Raw genomic sequence first — 24,514 nt, forward strand, 5'->3', positions numbered from 1 at the left:
TCAAGATTAAATCTATAAAAAAAATACTGGACCTAGGCTGCTGATTGCAGCGCGTCAGCTATCCTACATTATTTTACTCGTAGGCTATCCTTACAATATTACTCTCAAAACAGATGTACTTCCAAAATAAATGTCGCTATCACAATACTTCCAAGTAAATGTCAGCTATGGTATTCATGTCAGTCAAACTTTCATAAACTTAAACTAAGTTTATAGAAAATATTAACAACATTTGTATCTCCAAATAAATTTACTAAAAATAGCTTCAACGATCCATCTAATGATATCATGTACTATAAATATTAATATTTTCTTATATATATTTGGTCAAAGTTAAAAGTCTTTGACTTCTCGATAAGCGAAAATGACACTTCGTTTTAGATGAAAGGAGTAGCAGCACTGCATTAAAGTAGAGTTGAACAGGCTCACTAACATTTTTTTATATTAACTCGGTCCTATAGAGGAGTCATTCTAATTTTATCCTAATTTAAACAATCTTAGGTTTGATTAAATTTATATGAAAAATATTAATATTTAAGATACTAAATAAATATCATTAAAAATTCTATAAAATATATCAACATTTTATATTTATTGTATTCGGTGTCATAAACATTGATATCCCTTGATTAAAAGCTAATCTCATATATATACTACTAGTTGTCACGTGAGGCTATTTATATTACGAGCTATGTGCTAAAAATTAAAATAATTAAAAATTTTGTTTTAGTAACTAGTTATCTTGTAGTACCGTGGAAGGCGCCCTTATATTATATACACCTAAATTCTGAGCTCTGATATCAGCCAGGTGCCCTGGTGCATACTTGTTTTGAGAATTCCTATGTTCACGATGTATTCCAAAACGCGACTTGAGGAGGAACCCATGAGAACATTACCAACGATTTCCAAACAAACGACATCAACCTGGTCGTCAGGGAGATGCTCTGAATTCTCAAGCTTCAAGTGAGTCGTGATCTTTGTAGGCTGGAATCTGTAGTAGTACAAGGGGGATTGAAGCATGTGGATTATACAGTTCCTGTTCCTAGTTTTCTTCTCTTATAGAATAAAGTTCTTTCTTGCTTTCGCTGTGAAGGATTGTACCACGAATGTTCTTTTCTTCAGTACCAGTGTTAAAAGAAAGTGATGCCTGTCTTCATCTGGTCTGACAGAAAACACATGATCCTAATTCCTAGTTGCTCTAACCATCTGCAACAGTTCTATTTTTTCTCTAATAACTGGTAAAAGAGTGTACCATTTTTTGTGCATATCTGATGCTATAGAATCCGTGAATATTTCAACTATGTAGAACAAAACAAGTTCAACATGATCATATAACTCAGACATACAGAAGTGACAACAAAGAAATCCTTGTAAAAAGCCAGTTGTATCAATGTGGTTTCCCTAATAATCTGTATAGTTACACTACAGATCGAACATGCTTGTGTCCCTCGTCTGCACCACGGCAGAGTGAGCAACGCTGTCAAAATTCTTTCTAGATTACAATGTCATCCTTCTGAGAAAGATATATCCAATTACGGTAATGGCCTGAATAATGAAACTATGGTTGCTCAACCAAGTAGTATGCAACCGTGAAATATGTTACAGAACGGAGTCATCAAAGCTCCAAGTTCGGGTATTATTACTGGTTACGGGCAGCCGTGAACCTCCTCTGAGAAGGTGTTGCCCTTCTGCTCACAACATGCTTGCGCACACCTTCGTACGGCAAGACTTCGTCATCCTCATCTTCCTTGGTGCTTCTACGCTTGGCAGTAACGAGATCATCCTCCAGATCGTCGAAGCCTCTGCTCTTGGCAGTGGTTCTTCTCTGGTCCGGTTTCAACCTCATGCTTGCCCCACGCTTGTGGAATCCTTCATAGGGAGAGACATTGTCATCATCATCACTCTTCTGATCAATATAGTCAAATCTTCTACTCTTGCCAGCCCCTCTCGTTTTTCTCAATCCCAGCTGACTATCCTGGGTATCATCCTCAGGGCGGTCCCGATTGCACTTCTTGCAGAAAATGTTGCGTCGGAAGTTAACAAAGTCACATCTGTAAAGGGAGGCAATGTCTGATTAGCATGCAAAAAGTTGAGAAAGTGACAAGAGAAGATTAAACTGCCACATACGAGGGGCACTCCCACTCTCCAGGATTGAGTTGCCTCTTTGGGCGAGGTTCTTCACATTTAAAACAAATCTTGTTGCGAGAGAAGTTCATAAACTTACACCTAGGAGGCACAGACAGGGTGATGCAAATCAAATGGTGCTGGAAAGAAACGGAAAGAAAAAGGTATAATGTAATGTGAAAGTTACTGCATGCAGATCCAATCGCCCATTTTCATTTCAGGCATGGCTGCTTCTATCTTCTTTGGTCCATCTGCTTTGCATTCACGACAGCGATCATTGCGAGCAAAATTTAAGAAGTTACAGCTGCCAAAGATGAAGGGAGTTTAAGAACATAGTGCTATCAACAGTTGTTCCAAAGAATATATAATGAACAAATGAAAAGAGAAACAATGAAGTGAACATGACAATAGCCCACAAAATGGCACAGCCATTTGTACTGCATCTTTGATTAACAGTTAATAAAACTTATTTTTCCTTCAAATATGGATCATCACATCACAGTATTCCTGCAGTCATAATTTTGAAATGTGAACTGATGGTATGATAGTATTAAGAAAAACTATGTAGAATGATCATACAAAAAAGTATCATAAAGATTGGTTTTGAAGATACCTGTCATCATGTACAATGAGGATTTACACATCAAGATATCGCACACGGATTTTAAGTTGACTTGAAACAGTTTTGGTTATGTACTTCACCTTCTAAAATATTTGCATCATCTATGGACAATAGGAGGTCGAAAATTCTCTCAATACTAGACATGGTTAGCAAACATACTTCCAACATGGATGAAATTTCCAAAACTTGGTTCAAACCTCTAAACATATACTGTTACCTTACAAAATATCTAAGAATGCTATGCCAGAATGCTTCAGGATTGAAATTATATAAGATGACATAGAAACAGCTTATGTCGTTAATGAAAAAGTCCAATGCGTCAATATGTTAGTGTGCATTTCAGCTGTGCAAAATCCGACACAAAAGGTATGCTCTCCTTTTTTTTCGAAACCAAGAGGAATGCATATAGGAACCAACAGAAAAGTTCGATGAGAATGCTAAAAAACCTGGGTGTCCTGCACCGCTTTAGAATCAATCTTAATTGAATTGGCCACAGCCATTAAAAAGGTCAACACTTCCTTATGGAGTTATGGGTATCAACAATCCAAAGCATTGCGAGTGATGAAGTAATGAATAAGCATATAAACCAGTCAAACCACTTCCATGGAAGATGAAACTAATACTTTTAATGCATCTTGGAGGAATCCCAATGGAAATTAGTAGTCAATGACCAATGTAAGAAATGATGGCTATAAAGATGGCCTTCTGAAGAATGTTGTGGTGAAGTAAAATGCCATGATCTTCTAACTGTTGCAAACACATAGTGTACAATAACAGCTCAACAGCGTATTTAAATCCATGCAGAAATAACTCGTGCCCATGGTCGCTAGCTTTTACTTTCTATAGGTAGAGAGAAATCATAAACAACATTATAAAAATAAACCCACATTCCTCCCCTCCCATGAATGTCTCATAAGATTCACTTGCATAACATAAAGAACTTACTTAGTGCACAACCAGTCACCCTTCTTCATTTCAACTGCAGTTGTTTCTCTCCCCTTCCCATCTGAGCCCTGAGCCTTCCTAGAAGCTTGTAATGCAGGTTTCGGAAGAGATGTATCGATTTTTGTGTCGCTAAGTTCAATAAGCCGTGAGAGAAGCCTTTTTGCAGATTCTTGCACACTTTCGATAACTGAGTTTTCTCCTGAAAGGTTTTTATCCATTGCATAACTTAGCAGTATGCGAACAACATCAACAGTCTTAACTTCAGCCTCGTCCTTTGGAGCGACAAAAGCTTTATCACAAGATGCCTTAAATTTGCAAATGCCACATGCCTGGTATTAGGGCACAATACAATGATATTGTTATTGTGTAGTTAAATTTAAAACTAAAGTGGGAAATCTATTATATATTTAGAAATGACAGGTAAGCTTACATCTTCTTCTTTGACCTCCACAAACTGTCTCAACCTTTTTGCAGAATTGACGGGCTTCCGATTTTTATTAGGACAGCCAGATGTGACAATAGCTTGAATATCCTGCTTGGGAAGCGAGCTGCAGCGTTGAAGCACTCAAATAAAAATCCAGTTTAGCCAGAAGATATACAATGCTTGCTGCCAGGTCATGGGTGTGAAAACCCAGTTCATGACATAAGCAGTGAAGACAACCATGACCCAAATGTTGACATTTCAAATAATGTTACAGTTTATATGCACAATATTTAGTTCCATGTCAATCAGAAGTTGGCAGTTATGAAGAGGGGTGGGGTGGGGGCATAATTCAAGACTAACATAGTCAGTGAGCGTTCTACCAAATATCCTCATATGCACGGCAGAAATTTAGTAGATATTCTTCAGTCGACTAAGTAAAAAATGCAGGAAGTGTTGATATAATGGAAGGCATGCAAGTGGAGAATTATTGGCTATCACTCTTTGGATCCTGTTTCATGAGCACACAAAAGGCCCAATTAGCAATTTGCGGCTGCATCTCCACTAAATCAGTGGCATGATGATTTGTGCAGCATAAAACTGAATTCCGACATCCGTGTATCCTAGTTATTACATAAAGTACGAGACCGAGAAATTTGATTCCTGCATAGAAGGAAAGAGCAAAAGAGTCGCAAGGTTTCTTGCACCTGAGGAGATCGTAGCGATCGCGCGCAAATTTGAGGCAAGCATTCTTCACCCTGTTCTCGTCGCTGAAAGGATAAATGTCTTCCGAGGCCACCGCGCTATCCGCCGCGGCCGCCACCGTGTTACCGGAAGCAGCCGCTGCTGCGTTCTCAGATGCAGCTGCAACCGCAGCATCCCCATCTCCGGCGGTTCCCTCGCCAGAACTCACGCCGGAGGAGGGCCGGCCTTGCTCGAAGTACCCCTTGGCCCGCAGCTTATCGAGGAAGTCGGCCCACTCCGGCCACGGGTGGCCGGCGGATACAGCCGCCTCGGCAGGGTCGGCGGCGAGATCGACAACCGCGGGGACCGCGGAGCAGAAGCGGAGGGAGTGGAGCGGACCCGGGTGGCAGCGGGAGGCGGTGGGGAGTAGGGAGCTGGAAGCGAGGCGGCAGGAGCGGAGGAAATAGGAGCTCAGAGTGAGCTTTAGGAGGCTGGAGGAGGAGGCAGCCATGGCGGACGAGTAGCGGCGGGCGTGAAGATCAGCTGATCAGGCGAACATGTGGGATTGGGGAATGGATGGAGAGGATTAGGGTTTAAGAGGTTTTGAGACTAAATGGCTTACTGGTCGTTACTAACCCTTTTGTCAATGTCGATCACCGAAAAAACAGTGTCAAAGATACTGCCTCGTCCAAAAAAAAAGATACTCCCTGCATTCTATATTTTTTTCGATGAAATCCCTTCATTCTATGTTATAAAAATATTTTGATTTTTAGGTATATTTTTATTATATATTAGACATAGTGTATATCTATATAGTGTATATCACGGTACATATATTAAATATAATGTATGCATAAAAATCAAAACATCTTATAATATAAAAACGGAGGGAGTACAATTCTAGTATTGAATTGTATCAACCAAACTTCTATAAGGTAAATGAAGAACCGATCTAGTTGATTATAATAATCAACTAAAATAATCTAATTATTATCCAAATAGATTAGATTATAAGTATATCAATATAATCAAAACACTATCGTCATGTTTGGCTTACCCTATATTCAGCTCGTTCGGCTTGTTGTTTTAGCCGAAACAGTTTTTTTCTCTCACAACAATTCAGCCAGAACAGTGTTTTTCAGCCAGTTTCAGTCAAGTTTCAGACCAGCGAACGGGCCTATATTACAATTGCTGTGTAACACCCTCGGTGTTACACAGTGAATCACTTGCTAAAACATGTCATGAGCATCATACTTAAGTGATATTGCATATGGTGCGATGGATAGGTAAAGCATTGTAACTTAAACGAGTCGTAAAAACGTAAAACCAAAAAGTAATTCACGATTTATAAAGTTAGCAAGTACAGATGCTAACTAATTTTTATTGAACAAAAATGCTATAAAACATATATGTGACACCTTAATAAAGTTTGAAGTACACATTTTGTAGAAGATAGTGCAACTTTTGTTTTAAAAAGATAATAACGCTATCTAACATTTCTAATAGCTTGAAAATCGAATTTGAAGCAAATCCAACTCAAGACTTAGTCAATTTCTTAAGTCTAAAAACAGATTTACAAAACTATATTTGATAATTTATTCTATAAAAATGAGTTTAAGAGTGGTGTCGTTCTTTAGCTCTTGTTGATAGCCTAAGGTGCACTCTTTCGAGTAGTGAAGGTGGTCTGGGGATTGGATCAACTATGTAGTTGTTTCGAACACTTTAAAATCCGTGCATAGCGTGTTCTCGGGCTGTTTTTCGCGGCTGGACGCGATCACCATGCCGAGCGGCCTCGACGCTGCGGCGCTTGGTGCGCGCAAGCGCGCGTGTGGCCGCGCTCTGGCCGCATCACTGGCCGCCTCGGGCTGCCGCCGTGCGGAGCCATGGCTGCCCGACTCACCACATCGCGCTGCCGTTGCCGCGCGTTGCTGCTGCCCTCCGTGCCGCGCCACGACAACGCCGATGCCGTCGCATCGCTGCGCTGCGCCACTGGCCCGCCTGGACACTGCACGCACGAGGCTGAACCGCCGTCGCTATGCCATTTATGGCACTACGGCGCATGGGCCACGCCGACCTCGAGCGCGTGTCGTCGGCTAGTGCTGGCCATGGTCACTCCGGTCGCGTCAACCGCGTCCCGCCAAGCAAGCACAGGCCGAGCCTTGACTACGTCCCCACCGTTGCCCGCCCCACCCCTGTCCTCTTCTTTGCTGCCGTCGCCGAGCCATGCCAGCCCACCTACATGCGAGAAGCCATCCCCCATCAATTCCATGTGCCTGTGCCTGCACTCTCATGTCCTCTCGCTGCCCGCCCCCACCCAGACTTGAACCGTGCAAGGCCAAGCTCCAATTTAGAGCTTTGCCCTACCATCGCGCCGTTAAGACCCGTCACCGCCCTCACCGTGGCGAGTCCCCTCCTCAACATCTCAAGCCAAATTAGTTGCACCACTAGCCTCGCCTAGAACCCCTCCTTGTCGTGCGCACCTAAGTCGTACCTCTATCATTGCCTCCTCGCTGTTGGCACGGCCTTGTCACTGTGATTCACCATCGAGCTCGCCGCGTGCATGCGGTCAGGCTCGCTCGGGGCATCTCTAGCCGAACCATCACCTCTGCTAGGTCAGTGGTGAGTCCCTGTTGCTCACCCGCTATCCCTACTGCCTTGTTAATATTGTGGCTCACCGAAACACTATCACTATTGGCATAGGGTGCCCGCCGTCGTGGAGAGGCCCTTCTACTGCGTCTCAGTTCGTGCAGCCGCCACCCATCGCTTCATGTCAAACCCTAGGTGAGCGTCGGCCTCATAGATAGGTCAGCGTGGGTCCCGTGTGGCTGGCGCACACGGGGATGGTCGAGGACCATATCGTTGTAAAGGAGGGAGATTACGAGGGTGTTCTTACAAAGTTGATGTCTATAGGAATAGTGCAAACAACACCATGCGAATACTAGGTAGCGCAAGGGCGTCTCTGCAATAGTGCCAGCGCGCGGGCTGTCTCTCGCCGTGGACCGGCCTATTTGCGTGGGCCGCGCGCTGTGCGCAAGTGGGCCGAGTCCGTGTGGTTATGGGCCGCGCTGGTGAATTCATTTTTCCTTTTCTTAAGGAATTAGAAATAGCTTTATGTTTTAATTTCTGAGCTGAACTTTGAAAATTAATACCAATTCGCATAGGTGTCAAAAAATTGTGAAATAAATTTTGTTAAGTTCCTAAAAACATTGTCTATCTGATGGTATGACTAGATTATGTAGGTCTGAGTTGATGCTAAGGCTTATTATATCATTTGAGAGTGTTTAACATTATTTAGGTTAATATTTGTAGCAATTTTTGTGGCAAATTGGTAATAGTTTTGTTCATTAAATTTTTACAATAGGTTCATTGTATTATTATGTGCTCACTGTAATTTTTGTGGCCCTAGAATAGACCGAGAAATAAAGTAGTTAGGTGCTCCTTGTTTTAATATACATTAAATCGTTAATAAAAGAAGAAATGCATTTTAGTTGCTAAGATAATACTTGAATGTTTCATACCTATTTAGTGGAAAGGATGGGTAGCTTTGCATGTTAGTCATTTGAGTTAGCTTAGTAGCTTGGTAGATGTATTATTATTTTAAGAGTTGCTGTTGTCGTAATACTAAGTGTTGCATCATCATTGCATGCATGTAGAGAACGAGTTGGTGGAGTTCATGACCACGGGCGAGCAGGAGTACGAGGAGGAGGTTCTCATATAGGAGGGAGCCCCGAAGCCATCAGTGACTGACTTTGCTGACACTCCACCTACCTAAGGCAAGTCTCGGTGCATAACCCTTATTTTGAATAATCACTGGATATATATATGTGATGTGTATTTATGTTATAGGATTTATATTGAAACTACATGCATAGATAACCTATCTATGAGTCCTACTACCATAGGTCGAGTAGTGCTATGCTTGGCTATCGGTAGCAGGAGTAACCTGTCATTACTCACAATAGGTGATTATTATTACTACTATCATGATAAAATGGTGAAAGGAAATGGAGACTGGATAGGAATATGGTACGGGTATTGGTGGATGTAAAAGGTTGTGTCCCGTGTCCAACGGGGCATAGCTTAGTTACACTGTTTTCCCTGTCCGAGACGGTTAAGGACCGCCCATTGCTGTGGATTCTAGTCAGGTCACAGACTTAATATCCTAAGCACATACTTGCTTATGGGAGTACGAAGGCTCGTTGCTCTCTTATCATGGGTTCTGGCTCTTTCCAGACCAACTGATTGGAGGTGGGGATGGTGGAGGTCTAAGCACCACACTGAGTCTGAGACTCAGGAGTGGGGGCTTGGAGTCCAAGTTTGGATGGGGACCTAGACCCCTTGACAAGAGAGTGGTGGGTTGGTCTTGCTTGTGCTTGGGGTATAAGCAAGGCGTGTGTTTTGGGGTACCCAGCTGGGATATATTGGTTCACGAATTGTCGTGTGATACTGTACGGCTTGGCTATTATCTAGCGCCATAGTAAAAACTAAAAGATGAAATGGAGTGAATGGATCTGATTGCTAAACTCTTGCTTAAAAGTAGAACATGTGCTTACATAGAATGGTTAGCTAATGAACTAATCATGGCCGCTAATAAAACACATACATAAGGATTCACTACTAGTAATGCTTTTTGCAAACAAAAAGGAAACCCAACAATCCCAGTAAACCTAGTGTTTGATCTAGAAAATGAGCTCTAAGTGTTTAACTCAATATGGTACAAGATAACCCTTATTTGGAGGTGTGAAGAAGCTTATCCTTGGATCAAACCGAGTTAAATATCTTTGGTAAATAATCTAGATTGGATTAAATTTGGGAAAATGATCCTCACCTCATTGAATGACATTGATAATCTCAACATATCTACATTTTTAACCTTTGTGGTCATTGATGATAAAGGGGGAAAACAAAGATATAAGTGTTAAGGGGAGAAATAGTGTACTAAGATAGTAAAAAGACAACAAGGGGGAAAATTTGACATAGGGGGAGAGATATTAGCAAAGGAAAGGGATCAATTAAAATTTTGAGCACACAAGTAGGGGGAGCAAGCTCATGAACTTGTATGGTGCATTTGAATGTGCATTTCATATATTTGCTTGCATGGCACAAGTTTTTAAATATCCATGCTTGTGTGGTGTATGCTAGTTGTAGGTTTAAATGATGAAATGAAAAACTAGCATGCATAGGTTAAGTAACTAGACTCATGCTCATATTATGAAAACTAGACCCTTACTTTTAATGTTGATCTCATGAGGTATTCTAGTTTTTGTGTATGTCTAGTTACTAATGGTGCTAAGGATAGTATATTGGTGCACTCCGATTGGTATCACGCTTTAAAGATCCATCTTTTATACCTTAGCATCATTTGGTAGACATTGTCTCCTATATTTCCTATCTAAACATATGTGCAAGCTACAATCCAAACTCTTAGCACATATGTAGGGGGAGAAATTGCTACCATACGGGGTTCATGAAACTTGTTCATATCCTTTTACACATGGTAAATATGCTTGGGCAAGCAACATGGATTCAATTAAATTTCAATTCATATCTTTGTGTAAGGGTTGTCATCAATTACTAAAAAGAGGGAGATTGAAAGCTCTAGTTTGGTTTTGGTGAATTGATGAAATCCTAAGTGCTAACCTAGTTTATCAAAGTGATTATAAGATAGCTAGCACTACTCTAAGTGGTGAAGCAAATGAAGATCATGACATGATGATGGTGTTGCTATGGTGATGATCAAGTGCTTAGACTTGGAAAAGAAGTAAAAAAACAAAAGGCCCAAGGCAAATGTATAAGTGGTAGGAGCCTTTTCGTTTTAGTGATCAAGAGACTTAGCGAGTGTGATCACATTTAGGTTTGATAGCCATACTATTAAGAGGGGTGAAACTTGTATCAAAATGCGGTTATCAAAGTGCCACTAAATGCTCTAACTCATTGCATTTGCATTTAGGATCTAGTGGACTGCAAACACCCTTGAAAATGTTTGTGAAAATATGCTAACACATGTGCACAAGGTGATACACTTGGTGGTTAGCACATTTGAGCAAGGGTAAAGAAGATAGAGTTGAAAAGGAGTTAGTCGCGCTGGTCATAGAGTGACCGGACATGTCTGGTATGGTGACCGAACGCGTCTGGTATTAATGACCAGACTCTGGCTTAGTGGAGTGACCGGATGCTAAGGAGTTATTGTTTAGCATTCGATCAATGTGAGTTAGCTCGGTTCAGGTTTGTAGAGATGCGACTGGACGCGTCCGGTTGCCACACCAGACGTGTCCAATGTGAACTAGCAACTCTCGGGTTTTAGTGCTATAATTGATCGGACTCTGGGAACATCCGATCCGGTGTGACCGGACGCGTCCGATCAGCCCAGAGTGGCTCTAGGAGCTCTCTAGACTTGACCGAACACTGAGTCTCCTATGTTCAGTCCGATGTGACTGGACGCGTCCGGTCATCCCAGAGCGGTCCTGGGAGCTCTCTGAACTCGACTAGATGTTGGGTTTCCTATGTCCGGTCGTCCACACCGGACGCGTCCGGTTGCAGTTGAGTGTGGTACTCGTGGTAGCAATGGCTACTTTGTTTGAATGGGACATGTGGCAGTTAGGCTGTGACCGGACGAAGGTGACCGGATGCGTTCGATCACCGGCCGCACACGTCCGGTGCACACGACCGGTGCGGCCGGTCATCCCGCAGTCAGCCTAATAATTGAGCCAATGGCTCTATTCATGGGGGCTCTCTATTTAAGCCCCATGGATGGTTCAAGCTCACACTCTTGGTCATTTGCATTGACATAGCAATTTTATGAGCTTAGCCAAAGCCCTCTAACTCATCTCCATCATTGATTCATCATCTTTGTGAGATTAAGAGAGAATCCAAGTGCATTGCTTGAGTGTTTGCATCTAGAGGCACTTGGTGTTCATGTTTCGCTGTGGGATTTGCTTATTACTCTTGGTGGTTGCCGCCACCTAGACAACTTGGAGCAGCGAGGATCATCGAGCGGAGGTTGGTGATTGTCTCCGGCTCCGATCGTGGTGATTGTGAGGGGTTCTTGGCCTTTCCCCGGTAGAGAGCCAAAAGGTACTCTAGTAAATTGCTCATGGCTTGTGTGATCCTCATCTTGTGTTGGTTGTGCGGCACCCTATTGATGGTTTGGCGGGTGATGCTAATCAGCTCATGAACCTCCGAGTGAATCGCCACAACGAGGACTAGCTTGCCGACAAGCAAGTGAACCTTGGTAAAAAATCATTGTGTCATCATTTGATTCCAAGGTGATTGGTCTTCATTGGTATTCATTCTTGTGATTGATTGGTTTATTCCTCGACTCAGCGGTATAACCATCTTGCTTACTTTCTCTTTACATTGCTGTAAACTAGTTGTCAAGCTCTTTAGTGTAGCTAGTTGTGAGAGCTTGTAGTTTGGTTAGTGTGGCTCTTTAGTTAGCATTTGAGAGCACACTAACTTAGTGTAGGGACATAGCCATTGTGTAGATAGAGACTATATAAACTAGAATTATGGTAGGTGGCTTGCATTTTTAGTAGGCTAGCGCAACACTCGCTTTGCCTCATATTTGTCTATCCGGTTTGCTAAGTATTGTTGTAGAAATTTTTAATAGGCTATTCATCCTCTCTAGCCATTGGGACCTTTCAAGTAGTGTTAGAGCCGAGGTCACCATGATTTGAGGCTTAACAACCTTTGGTGTAAAATTAGCTCAAATCAACAACAACAAGAAGCCATCCCAATTTGATGGCACAAATTATCTATATTGGAAATCAAAGATGACCACACATATCAAGTCAATTAATAGAAGAGTGTGGAAGGTGGTAGAAACCAAAATTGAGATTGATGATCTGGAGAATCCCACCATAGTCGAAGAAGTGCTTCTCCAAAACAATAACATTGCTCTAAGTGCCATTCATGATGCAATTGATGAGAGAACATCTGAGCAAATCAAGAATATTGAGATGGCTCATAAGGCTTGGAAGAAGTTGGAAGAATCATTCGAGGGCACCAAGGCAATAAAGGGTGCAAAGGCATACATTCTCTAGGAGAAATTTGCTAGCTTCAAGATGAAGGAAAATGAGAGTGTGCCGGACATGTTCCATCGGATGAAAGTGCTTGTCAATGATCTCAAAGCAGTTGGTGAGAAGGTGGAGGACGAGGACTTCTCTCATAAGTTCTTGAGATGCTTACCCTCAAGATTTGGCATGTTGGTCACCTTGCTAGTGAGGACCGATTTGGACACAATGACACCAAACCAAATCTTGAGAGATATTATGACCAGTGATGCTTATAGAGATGATGATGAGAAGGAAGAAAAGAAGGAGAAAAAAGATGAGAAGAAGGATGAGAAGAAGAAGAGTGTGGCATTCAAGGCCACATCATCCAAGGGCAAGGCAAAGCAAGAATAATCAAGTGAAGATGGAGACTCAAGCTTTGATGAGTTTGATGATGAGAAGATGGGTCTCTTTGTGAAGAGATTTGACAAATTCATGGTGAAGAAGGGCTATCGTGCAAGAAGGAAGAAGTCATTGTCAAAGAACAAGGATGAAACAATGAGGTGCTTCAAGTGTGGTAGCAAGGATCATCATTGCTCAATGCCCATATAATAGTGACAATAGTGATGACAACAAGAAGAACTAGAAGAATTACAAGATGACCTTCAAGAAGAAGAAGGGTGGTTCATATGTGGTCACTTGGGATAGTGATGCTTCCTCAAGTGATGATGATGATAGTGACAATGACAATACAACCAAGAAGAAGGCACTTGCAAGCATTGCTATCAATGAGAAGCCTTCTCTCTTCGACACTCCATCATGCTTCATGTCTAAGGCCACTAAGGTACAAATTATGATGATGGAAGTGATGAGGAACATGATAATGAAAATGATAGTGATAGTGATGATGACGAACCCACTAAAGATGAATTATTTGACATGCTAGAAAATGCTAAAGAACACTTTGACATTAAGAGAAGGGAATGTAAGATCTTGAATAAGAAAGTAAAAGCCCTTAAGCAAGCCCTTAATGAGCTCAAAGCAACTCATGAGAGGCTAGAGGAAGCCCACGAGAAGCTTGGCAAGGCTCACAAGAAGCTTGAAAAAGCTCATTCCTCTTTGCTTGTTGATCAAAATAAAAAGAAGCATGTTGAGACTTGTGATGTAGGCTTAACTTGTGATATAATTGATGAATCATTATCTATGCCTATCATTATTGCTCCTGCTAACCCTTCTTGTAGTACTTCTACTTCCACCTTATCTAGTAGTGATGGTTTCACTTGTGATGCCTCACTAATGGTTGAGAATGAGACTCTCAAGAAGGAGGTCAATGAGCTCACTCACACCTTGGCTAAGGCCTATGGTGGTGAGGACCGCTTGCTTATATGCTTGGGTAGCCAAAGAGCGTCTCTCTACAAAGAGGGATTGGGCTATATCCTCAAGAAAGGCAAGGCGGCCTTTGCTCCTCACAAGACTAGTTTTGTGAAGAACAATGGTCGGTTTTGCACTAGTTGTAAACAAGTTGGTCATAAAGAGCATGAGTGCAAGAACAAGAGCAAAAATGCTAATGTATCCTCCATTAAGCTTGATTCTTTCTATATGCTTACCAAGGGTGCAAATGGTGTAAAGGCTAAGTTCATTGGTAAACCATGGATAGGCTCAAAGAAGAAAGCCATTTGGATGCCAAAGGGCTTGGTCACTAACCTTAAAGGGCCTAAGCAAGTTTGGGTACCTAAAAAGAATTGATCTTCTTTTGTAGGTCAATTATAAAGCTAGAGAAAGGCATTGGGTTCTTGATAGTGGGTGCACTCAACACATGATCGGTGATGCAAGAATGTTCAACTCAATCAACACTAATGGCAATGATGATTATAAAAGTATCACATTTGGTGACAATGGCAAAGGCAAGGTCAAAGGGCTTGGTAAGATTGCAATATCCAATAACATGAGCATATCCAATGTGTTGCTAGTAGAGAGCTTGAACTTCAATTTGCTATCCATGGCTCAATTGTGTGATCTTGGATTCAAATGCATATTTGGGGTAGATGATGTAGAGATCATAAGTATAGATGGCTCTAACTTGATCTTCAAAGGCTTTAGATACGAGAATCTATACTTGGTTGATTTCAATGCTAGTGAACCTAAATTATCTACATGTTTGTTCACTAAGTCTAGCATGGGTTGGTTATGGCATAGAAGGCTTGGTCATATTGGAATGAAACAATTGAATAGATTGGCTAAGCATGACTTGGTTAGAGGCTTGAAAGATGTTGTGTTTGAGAAGGATAAGCTTTGTAGCTCTTGTCAAGCCAGCAAACAAGTTGGAAACACCCATCCTAAGAAAAGCATGATGAACACTAGTAAAGCATTTCAGTTATTGCACATGGATTTGTTTAGGCTAACTCAACACAGTAGCATTGGTGGTGACAAATATGGCTTTGTGATAGTGGATGATTATACTAGATACATTTGGGTATTCTTTCTAGTGGATAAAAGTGATGTGTTTGCAACATTCAAATCATTTGTCAATGGCATTCACAATGAGTTTGAAACAACCATCAAGAGAGTTAGAAGTGATAATGGTAGTGAGTTCAAGAACACTAGAATTGATGAGTTGTGTGATGAATTTGGAATTAGACATCAATTCTCGGCCAAGTACACTCCACAATCAAATGGCCTTGTTGAGAGGAAGAATAGAACACTCATTGATATGGCAAGGTCTATGCTTAGTGAGCACAATGTGAGTCAATCTTTTTGGGCCAAAGCTATCAACATGGCTTGCTATTGTAGCAACCGCCTCTATTATCACCCATTGAAATAGAAGACATCATATGAGCTCTTGAATGGTAGAAAGCCCAACATTGCATATTTTTGAGTCTTTGGTTGCAAATGCTATATCTTGAAGAAAGGCACTAGATTGGGCAAGTTTGACAAGAAATGTGATGAAGGATTCCTACTTGGATACTCGACTACTAGCAAGGCATATAGAGTTTGAAATTTGGATAGTGGTACTCATGAGGAAGTTCATTGTAACACCTCTGGTGTTACGAGCTCACTTAACACCTAGGTTAGACCTAAGAGAAATCAACCAATAAATTTTTGGGGTTTAAAACACACATGGAATGACGAGTGAGTCTTAGGTGGTTCACTTTGATGGACTAAACTAAATATCTGAGTTAATTCACTTAGTGCGTAAAAGTATTTAAAAATGTCCGATAACGATTCTAGCAAGTAAATGATGAATTGCTTGTTCTATTGGATTGAGCATGAAAACAATTTTTATAAATAAAATAAAATATAACTTGTATTTAGAACTTAAATAAAATTTGAAGTGCAAGTTAGTAGTTGAGAATGCAATTTTTGTTTTGGTGAGTAAAGGTTGTTCAATAGTATATTTGATAGCTCAGAAATTGAATCCAAAAATTTAAACTAGATTTTTCATGAATCGGCAAGAAGTTGAGTAATAGTTAGGATGCCATTTTTTGTGACCTGGACCCCTTGATAGGAGAGTGGTGGGTTGGTCCTACTTGTGCCTAGGGTACAAGCGGGGCATGTGTATCGGGGTACCTAGCTGGGCACATTGATTTGCGAATCATCGGTGATCTAGTACGGCTTATCTATAGTCTAGCATCGTAGTAAGAACTGGAATATGAAAGATGTAAAATGAATCTAATTGCTTACCCCCTGCTTGAAAGTAGCACATGTGCTTACATAGAATGGTCAGTTAATGAATTAATGATGACTGCTAATAAAATTTAATATAAGGACGCACGCTTAGTAATGCTTCCTGTAGATGCAATAAACCCACAAACTAGATAGCCTTGCATATCCTTGGAGTCTTTTCTTTTCTACTGTCGAATAAGTCTTGCTGAGTACAATTGAGTACTCAAGGTTTTATTTCCCCCTATTGTAGGTGACAGGTGGATGCTAGAGCTAACTCTTGTGTGTGGATTTCCTCCTGGTGGGCTTAGAGAGGATTCCTTTATGCTACGATCATAGTTTTTATTTATAACTCTCACTAAATGTTTTATAAATAGAAGTTTTATAATTTGTTGTCATAGTTTATATATCAATGCTTCATCATGTCATGAATAGATATTTATTTCTGTTGTAACTCTAATCACATGTTTATTTTCTGCTGTTAAATTAAATTGTTCATAACTTTGATGTTGTATTAAAAGTGATGTAAGAAATGGTTAATAATGATGTAAGCTTTATTCTCATTTGTGATCCTAATGGAAAGATGTGGATTTTCGGGTTCTTCCTTGGGGTGTGCTCGATGGAAGTGCGTAATTTGGTGTCCTCCCTTGAGTACTTAGTGTCTAATGGAAGACAAGTACTCCTGAGAGGCGTTAGATTAGGTGGTTCTGCCACATTCATGATGTTGAATTTGATGAAACCAATGATTCACAAGAAGAGAATGAGAACTTGGAAGATATTAGAGGCATTCAACTTTCAAATGCCATAAAGAACATGGATGTTGGTAAATTGAGGCCTAGGCAAGTGAATGATGATGAAGATGATCAAGAGCAAGTACTCTCTAACTCAAATGTGCAAGATGATACAAATCAAGCTAGTACAAGTGGCTCTCATGATAATGAACAAGATCAAGTGGCTAGTGCATCATCTCAATCCAATGATCAAGCAAGTGCAAGCAATCAAGTTCCAATACTCCAACCAACCAATATTACAAGAGATCATCCATTAGACATAATCATTGGTGATATTTTAAGAGGTGTATAAACTAGATCAAGATTGGCTTTATTTTGTGAGTGTTGGGTTCATAAACCCGAGGACCCTCATGGACCGGCTTCCCAGCAAAAGCTCGGCCAGCAGACGACATTGCGAACGATGTGCAACTCCTAGGCCGGCCCAAATACCTAATGATAGGCTAGAAGGGTGATCCAATCTCCGACCGAAAGGCCTAGACAAGGAGGAACGATGCCCGCTTCTGACTCCAGCCCACCTCTCTGACCGGAAGGCCTGGCTGAGGAGGAACAACGCTCGCTTCCAACTCTGGTCTACCTCTCTGACTAGAAGGCCTAACCAATGCCACTTTTGATTGACCCATGTCTCCGACCAGGGATGCATCAAACCTCTGCTTATAGCTCTTCTCCGACTGGCACAGTCGGAGCCGACTAGGACCAACCGACCGAGGACGCCCGCTCGGTGAGGACCCAGGAAATGGATGGAGCAAGTAAGGTAGGACGCTCAAGTTGACCGCAAAACAAGGACCATACCCTATACACCTGTTGGATAGTACCGATAGGGCATGTTAGAAGGGTGCCCTACAACCTTCAGGCATGTTAGAACCCAAGCAGTGTTGTGGGCGCCGACATTTTGCCCTACAGTGTTATGGGTGCCATCAATTCCTATACCAGACAAACATGGTAAAACCCCCACATGCCTCTGGGCATCAGCAGTGTTGTGGGCATCGTTATTTGCCATACATGGTGAATACGGTAAAAACCTCCCACATGTGTCTGACATAAACAGTATTGTGGGCACCTACCATCATCTTGTACTCGACGGCGTGGGCCACAAGACTTAGTAGCATACATACTCTCTCTCTCTCTCGCTTGTAAGGCCGTCCCCTTCATCTATAAAAGGGGATGCGCTCTCTCCCAACGAAGAGGATCAGTTCACTCACACACACAATGATCGATACACGGGAACTCCAACAAAGAGGACTCTAGAACAATTCAAACAACCAATGATCGATTCACCCTCTGCTAGCTTTAGACATTGTAAAGATACATAGAGCACATGCTCAAATACTTAACATACATAGGAGCTCTCGTCACTCTTGGCCCTTCAGACCAAACTTTGACTGGACCTCTTGCACCCCTATCTTACTTCCTTCTATTTGTAACCCCACATCACACTTTGAGCACCTGGACTCAAGAATCAAGTCATCGACTGACTCAAACTGGACGTACGGCACATTGCCTGAACTAGTATAAACCCTGTGTCATTGAGTGCTAGGCCACATCCGATCACAACGTATGACAAAAATATAAATATTTACATGTTGGTCACTTTCTACATTGATAGTTGGCGCCGTCTGTGGGGAAGACGCCGTACTTTCATGCTTTTGGTCATCAGATGGTCTACTTTTCTGCCATCTTTGCCATGGCAGGCTCAATCGATACGACTTGCTTTGGCTCACTAGAGTTTCCTGCACTCCCACCTATTGGGATGTGGGTTCCACCCATCTTCGAGCCATCCTAGACCTTTCTCTTTAGAAGCCTAGACTTTGTCACCGACCGGCTCGACGTGTTGCAGCTCCGTGAGGAGGCACTTGTTCTGGCACCCATCGGAGGAGGCATGTCCTTCATCAGCTCTAGGACTCCCAGTGACTTCAATGACGAGGTGCCTGTGCTTCACTCCGAGCCCGCGTAGGGCTCAAACCCAACTGTGAGTAACTTATGCTTTGTTATTTACTCGCTATTTACATTCTTTCGCCGATTCTTTGGACAGACCCCGTTGTCCCGGCTGCGATCGCCTTGCAATTGGTTCCCCTATGGCCTCACATCTCCTATGAACGTGTATGCCCAGGGGCTCCAAAGTATGCTGGCACCGCCCCCACTCTCATCTGAATTCATGGGGATGGCGAGCTACGCTCCTGCCTCTTTTCATGACCTCATGGATGACGATGTTGAGAGCAACGACTCCAACATTGGCAACATCGTGGCACCCAGCCACCCTCTATTCCATGAGTGTGCTATGGTAGATGCTTTGGGACAGCCGCTGGTGGTGGCAGAGTCTCTACAGACCCACACCCCTCTAGACCCTCGCGCGAATGCCCTCGCATGTGCTTAGGAGCACAACGAGGAGCTACGACAAAGGCGGTAGAACCAGCCACCACCTGTGCCAGCGCGCTCGACACACCATGATCCGGGGTTGCGCCCAGGGTCACGCCCGTCAGGTTCAGTGCAACATCATCGATGGGGGGAACGATCCCCCACAGTTTGCTCGGGCTAGCCAGAACATCACTGCGGCGGTGATGCTCCTGCATGGCCTTCCCAAGCCAGACAACCCCTGGAATAGGTGATCCACTAGAACCTCTGGGCATTGGTGGAAACCACCACTGTTCAACAGGCGGAGAGCTCCGTGTCACACCATCGACTCACGACCTCTCTCCCCACTAGGGGAGTAGGGACCCACCAGACAAATCACTCTATCCGCTTGCTGCTGCTGCCATCAGGCATGGAACAGGAGGCCATAGCTGCACCATGGCCTAACCTGGCGCCCGCTCCACATCGACCTCCTATGCGCGAACGCCTTAGGCCGAATTGAGATGCTCGTAGCATCATCAGCAACCGGCGTCGGGCCCGGCATGATGATGACATCCATCAGGCGGTGGTGAGAGCAGACAACATGGGCTCTGACCGGACCATCGAGGGGATCGGTGAAATGCACCCTAGGCGTGGTCACCGACCCAACGACCAAAGTCCTAGCCCAGATGTCCTAGGACCATGGGCCTTTGGCCGGCGCATCTAGAGAGCATCATTCCCATAGGGCTTCTGACTGTCGACCAACATCGCCAAATATACCAAGGACACGAATCCTGGTATATGGCTCGAAGTCTTCTGGCTCGCCTACCAAGATGAGGGAGTGGATGATGATCACTTCATCATTCAATACCTTCCCATCTGCATGGGGGAACATGTTCGAGCATGGCTCGAATTCCTCCCACACAACAGCATCCATGACTAGGCGGACCTCAAGAGGATCTTCATTGAAAATTTCTAGGGGACATATGTCCTCTCTAGAAACTCCTAGGACCTCAAGAGCTACCAGTAGGCGCCCAATGAGTCTCTACAAGATTACATCCGTAGGTTCTCAAAGCGGTGCAACTCCCTACCTAATGTCATCGACACGGACGTCATTAGCGCATTCCTCTCTGGTATAGCCTATGATTCCCTGATCCACAAGCTTAGTTGCCTAAAGCCCCATACCACCCACGACCTGCTCGACATCGCCACGAACCACGCCTCCGGCGAGGAGGTGGTCGGAGCAATCTTCAATGGAGGCCGAGACAAGGGTAATGCCAAGAGCGAGGACCAAGATGAGGGCTCCTCCACGCAGATGGCAAGAAGAACAAGAAGGATCAGCACTGAACGACCAACTTCACGTTGGTCACCGCAGCTGATCGCGTAGGCAAGCAGCCCTAGTAGGGCCTGCCTGACTACTTCGACAAGCTCATGGATAGCCCATGCACCAACCATGCTTACCCCATCAAGCACCTTGTCAGGGACCTAATACCAGGATACCCCAGAAGGTGGAACCAATAACCACCGAACGTGAAAAACTTTTGGACGCATAAAGGCGCTGTGTCATCCCTTGTTCGAGTGACAGGAGTTCTATTCTGCCTCGCCCGACACCTTTGGGATGGGCTCGGTGATGAGGACATCGCCACGCTGGACACACCGACGCCATGGTCTTCCCCAAGTTGCAATTCGTTTCCAACTCAGCTGCCACGTCGTCCTCGGATTCAGCAGACACGTCGTCACTGTTTCGGTCATAACTTCCTCATACGACATCAAAACGGGCCGCTCTTGGATGCGTTGGAAAGGGGACGACGATGCCGTCGTTTTGGATCTGGTCCCAGCTCCAGAAGGTCCGTGGATCATTATGTGTGACCACGGCAAGGTGCTGCGTCACCTATTTGGGCCAACTTGGCCATGTATCGTGTCGGGCCTTAAGCCCAAGTTGTGGGCGCCCAACCCCTGGCCGTCCCCAACCCTAGGTCGAGTCTTAGACTATAAACATAGCCGCCACCACTGCTACACAATTGGGTTTTGTTTAGAGTTTAGTTTTCCCTCGAGAAACTGAATCGTTCATTGTAACTGTGGTGACAAATCCTTTTACAGTGATCCAGGGCCCCCGTTCTTGATCTCCTCTACTGTGTCGATTAGTCCTTTGGAACCGAGTTCTTGAACCCTCTATTGATATTCGCGTCATTCATATTTGCAATTTCAGATTGCGTGTTTTACCTTCTTACTTGTGCTCTTCGATTCGCTTGCAGGAAAAGCCTTCTTGGTGAGGTCAATCAAGTTGTGCTTGGTTGATAACCAACGGAGCGGTGGTGTAACGGTTGCAGGGTTCGAATCGTGTCTGATTTGAAGCCGGATCGCCAACGTCGAGATCTCCACAAATCGAACTTACCGGCTACCTCTCGGAAGATCGGGCCTGTACTCATCAATTGGTATCAGATATTTCAGGTTTACCGCGAGGTATAATCTCGTTTGTCTTAGATTCATATTTGTTCATTATCTAGAGTCCACAAAAAGCCCAAAAATATTTCAATTTCCGCTGTCCTATCGCCCTTTGTGCCTTTCCAAATAGCCCGGATATCTCCTTTTTCCTGAATTTTTCCCGGATTTTTCCAAAAGGCACTAGTAGGAAACAAACTTTTTTTTTACTATTTTTTTATACTTTTCTCTGAACAAGGATCACAAAAGATGCAACCACAAAAATTGGCACCTACAACTGAGGTGGGATGTGGTCTACAGAAATTCAGCACGTTCTCTGAAAAGCGTGCAAAAACTTTGACAATTTTTTTTCTATATTTTCCCGAATTTTTTTGGCAATTCTAATGAAACCAAACAGGGCGAAGCCGAGTTTGGGTTGGGTCCAAATAGTGTCAAGAAGCTGCACAAAAAATTTCAGATTTTTCTGATAAACGAGCGAAAAGTTATGCCTGTTTTACTGAAGGTATCTCAAGGTATGTTTTCCAGGAGGCACAACACGGCGACGGCAGTTAGGGCAAAGCGTCCCTAAACTCTAACACCGATCACAGCAGTAGGTATTCGCCTGATGATGTAAGGAGGGCTGCGATGCAGGCAAAATAAGAGCGGCTGGCAACCTATCTAGGGTTTGCGCGGCGGCGAGAAGTTACACAAGGCGGCTAGCGGGGCAAGTCGAGTAATGTGGTGGCTTCGACTTGTTGTTTGGGAACGGTGGATGGGATAGCGGCGGAAAACAAAATCACAGCAACGGGTGATTGAACTACGACCACGAACACAATCCTAAACCAGCAACAAGACTCGACCACGGACACAAACTCAACAACACGAATCTGAAACGAAATTGCAAAGGCACAAAGGGCGATAGGACAGCGGAAATTGAAATATTTTTGGGCTTTTTGTGGACTCTAGGTAATGAACAAATATGAATCTAAGGCAAACGAGATTATACCTCGCGGTAAACCTGAAATATCTGATACCAATTGATGAGTACAGGCCCGATCTTCCGAGAGGTAGCCGGTAAGTTCGATTTGTGGAGATCTCGACGTTGGCGATCCGGCTTCAAATCAGACACGATTCGAACCCTGCAACCATTACACCACCGCTCCGTTGGTTATCAACCAAGCACAACTTGATTGACCTCGCCAAGAAGGCTTTTCCTGCAAGCGAATCGAAGAGCACAAGCAAGAAGGTAAAACACGCAATCTAAAATTGCAAATATGAATGACGCGAATATCAATAGAGGGTTCAAGAACTCGGTTCCAAAGGACTAATCGACACAGTGGAGGAGATCAAGAATGGGGGCCCTGGATCACTGTAAAAGGATTTGTCACCACAGTTACAATGAACGATTCAGTTTCTCGAGGGAAAACTAAACTCTAAACAAAACCCAATTGTGTAGCAGCGGCGGCGGCTATGTTTATAGTCTAAGACTCGACCTAGGGTTGGGGACGGCCAGGGGTTGGGCGCCCACAACTTAGGCTTAAGGCCCGACACGATACATGGCCAAGTTGGCCCAAATAGGTGACGCAGCACCTTGCCGTGGTCACACATAATGATCCACGGACCTTCTGGAGCTGGGACCAGATCCAAAACGACGGCATCGTCGTCCCCTTTCCAACGCATCCAAGAGCGGCCCGTTTTGATGTCGTATGAGGAAGTTATGACCGAAACAGTGACGACGTGTCTGCTGAATCCGAGGACGACGTGGCAGCTGAGTTGGAAACGAATTGCAACTTGGGGAAGACCATGGCGTTGGTGTGTCCAGCGTGGCGATGTCCTCATCATCCTCCCCTTCTCGAATTGGAAGATAGTGGTAAGACTAAGGTAACTAAATCAGCACGCATTAGCTTTTTCACAGGCTCTTATCATGATACTGCTGATTTTGATGTTGTCCCTATGCAAGCTTGTTCCATTTTGTTAGGTCGCCCATGGGAATTTGATAATGATGCTTTACACCATGGTAGAACTAATACATACACTATCATACATAAGGACAAGAAAATTACATTGCTGCCTTTGTCTCCTACGGATATTATTAAACATGCTAATGAGATAAAAAATAAACCTCCAACAGACATTGCTAAAAATAATGGGATTAAGTTAAAAGGAGGTGCTTTTCTTGCTACAACTCCTGCTACTGCTGAGTTATGTGATAATCCTGATGCACCATGTTATACTATGTTTTGTCAACCTTGTATGTCTGGTGCATTGCCTGCTGTCACTAACCTTTTGCAGGAGTTCGCTGATGATGGGATGGAGTCGAGGACGACTCCAATTCTACAAGGAGGGGATAATGAGGACATCGCCAAGATGGAGTCAAGGACGACTCCAATTCGAGAAGGGGAGGATGATGAGGACATCGCCACGCTGGACACTCCGACGCCATGGTCTTCCCCAAGTTGCAATTCGTTTCCAACTCAGCTGCCACGTCGTCCTCGGATTCAGCAGACACGTCGTCACTGTTTCGGTCATA

The 24,514-nt window shown here is 43.5% G+C and overlaps 1 protein-coding gene across 1 annotated transcript; it reads right to left on the bottom strand.

Moving 5' to 3' along the window:
• Positions 1 to 1,343: 1,343 nt before the first annotated feature.
• LOC136538213 (zinc finger protein VAR3, chloroplastic-like) lies at positions 1,344 to 5,374 on the bottom strand. Its single transcript, XM_066530201.1, has 6 exons — positions 4,820 to 5,374; positions 4,122 to 4,239; positions 3,692 to 4,020; positions 2,312 to 2,428; positions 2,128 to 2,226; positions 1,344 to 2,051 (listed from the first exon to the last, which is right to left on the bottom strand). The coding sequence occupies exons 1-6, from the start codon at positions 5,305 to 5,307 to the stop codon at positions 1,640 to 1,642; spliced, it is 1,563 nt and encodes a 520-aa protein (XP_066386298.1). The 5' UTR covers positions 5,308 to 5,374; the 3' UTR covers positions 1,344 to 1,639.
• Between the last annotated feature and the right edge of the window lie 19,140 nt (positions 5,375 to 24,514).

The sequence above is a fragment of the Miscanthus floridulus genome, chromosome 2, assembly GCF_019320115.1.
Source record: "Miscanthus floridulus cultivar M001 chromosome 2, ASM1932011v1, whole genome shotgun sequence".
Taxonomy (NCBI): Eukaryota; Viridiplantae; Streptophyta; class Magnoliopsida; order Poales; family Poaceae; genus Miscanthus; species Miscanthus floridulus.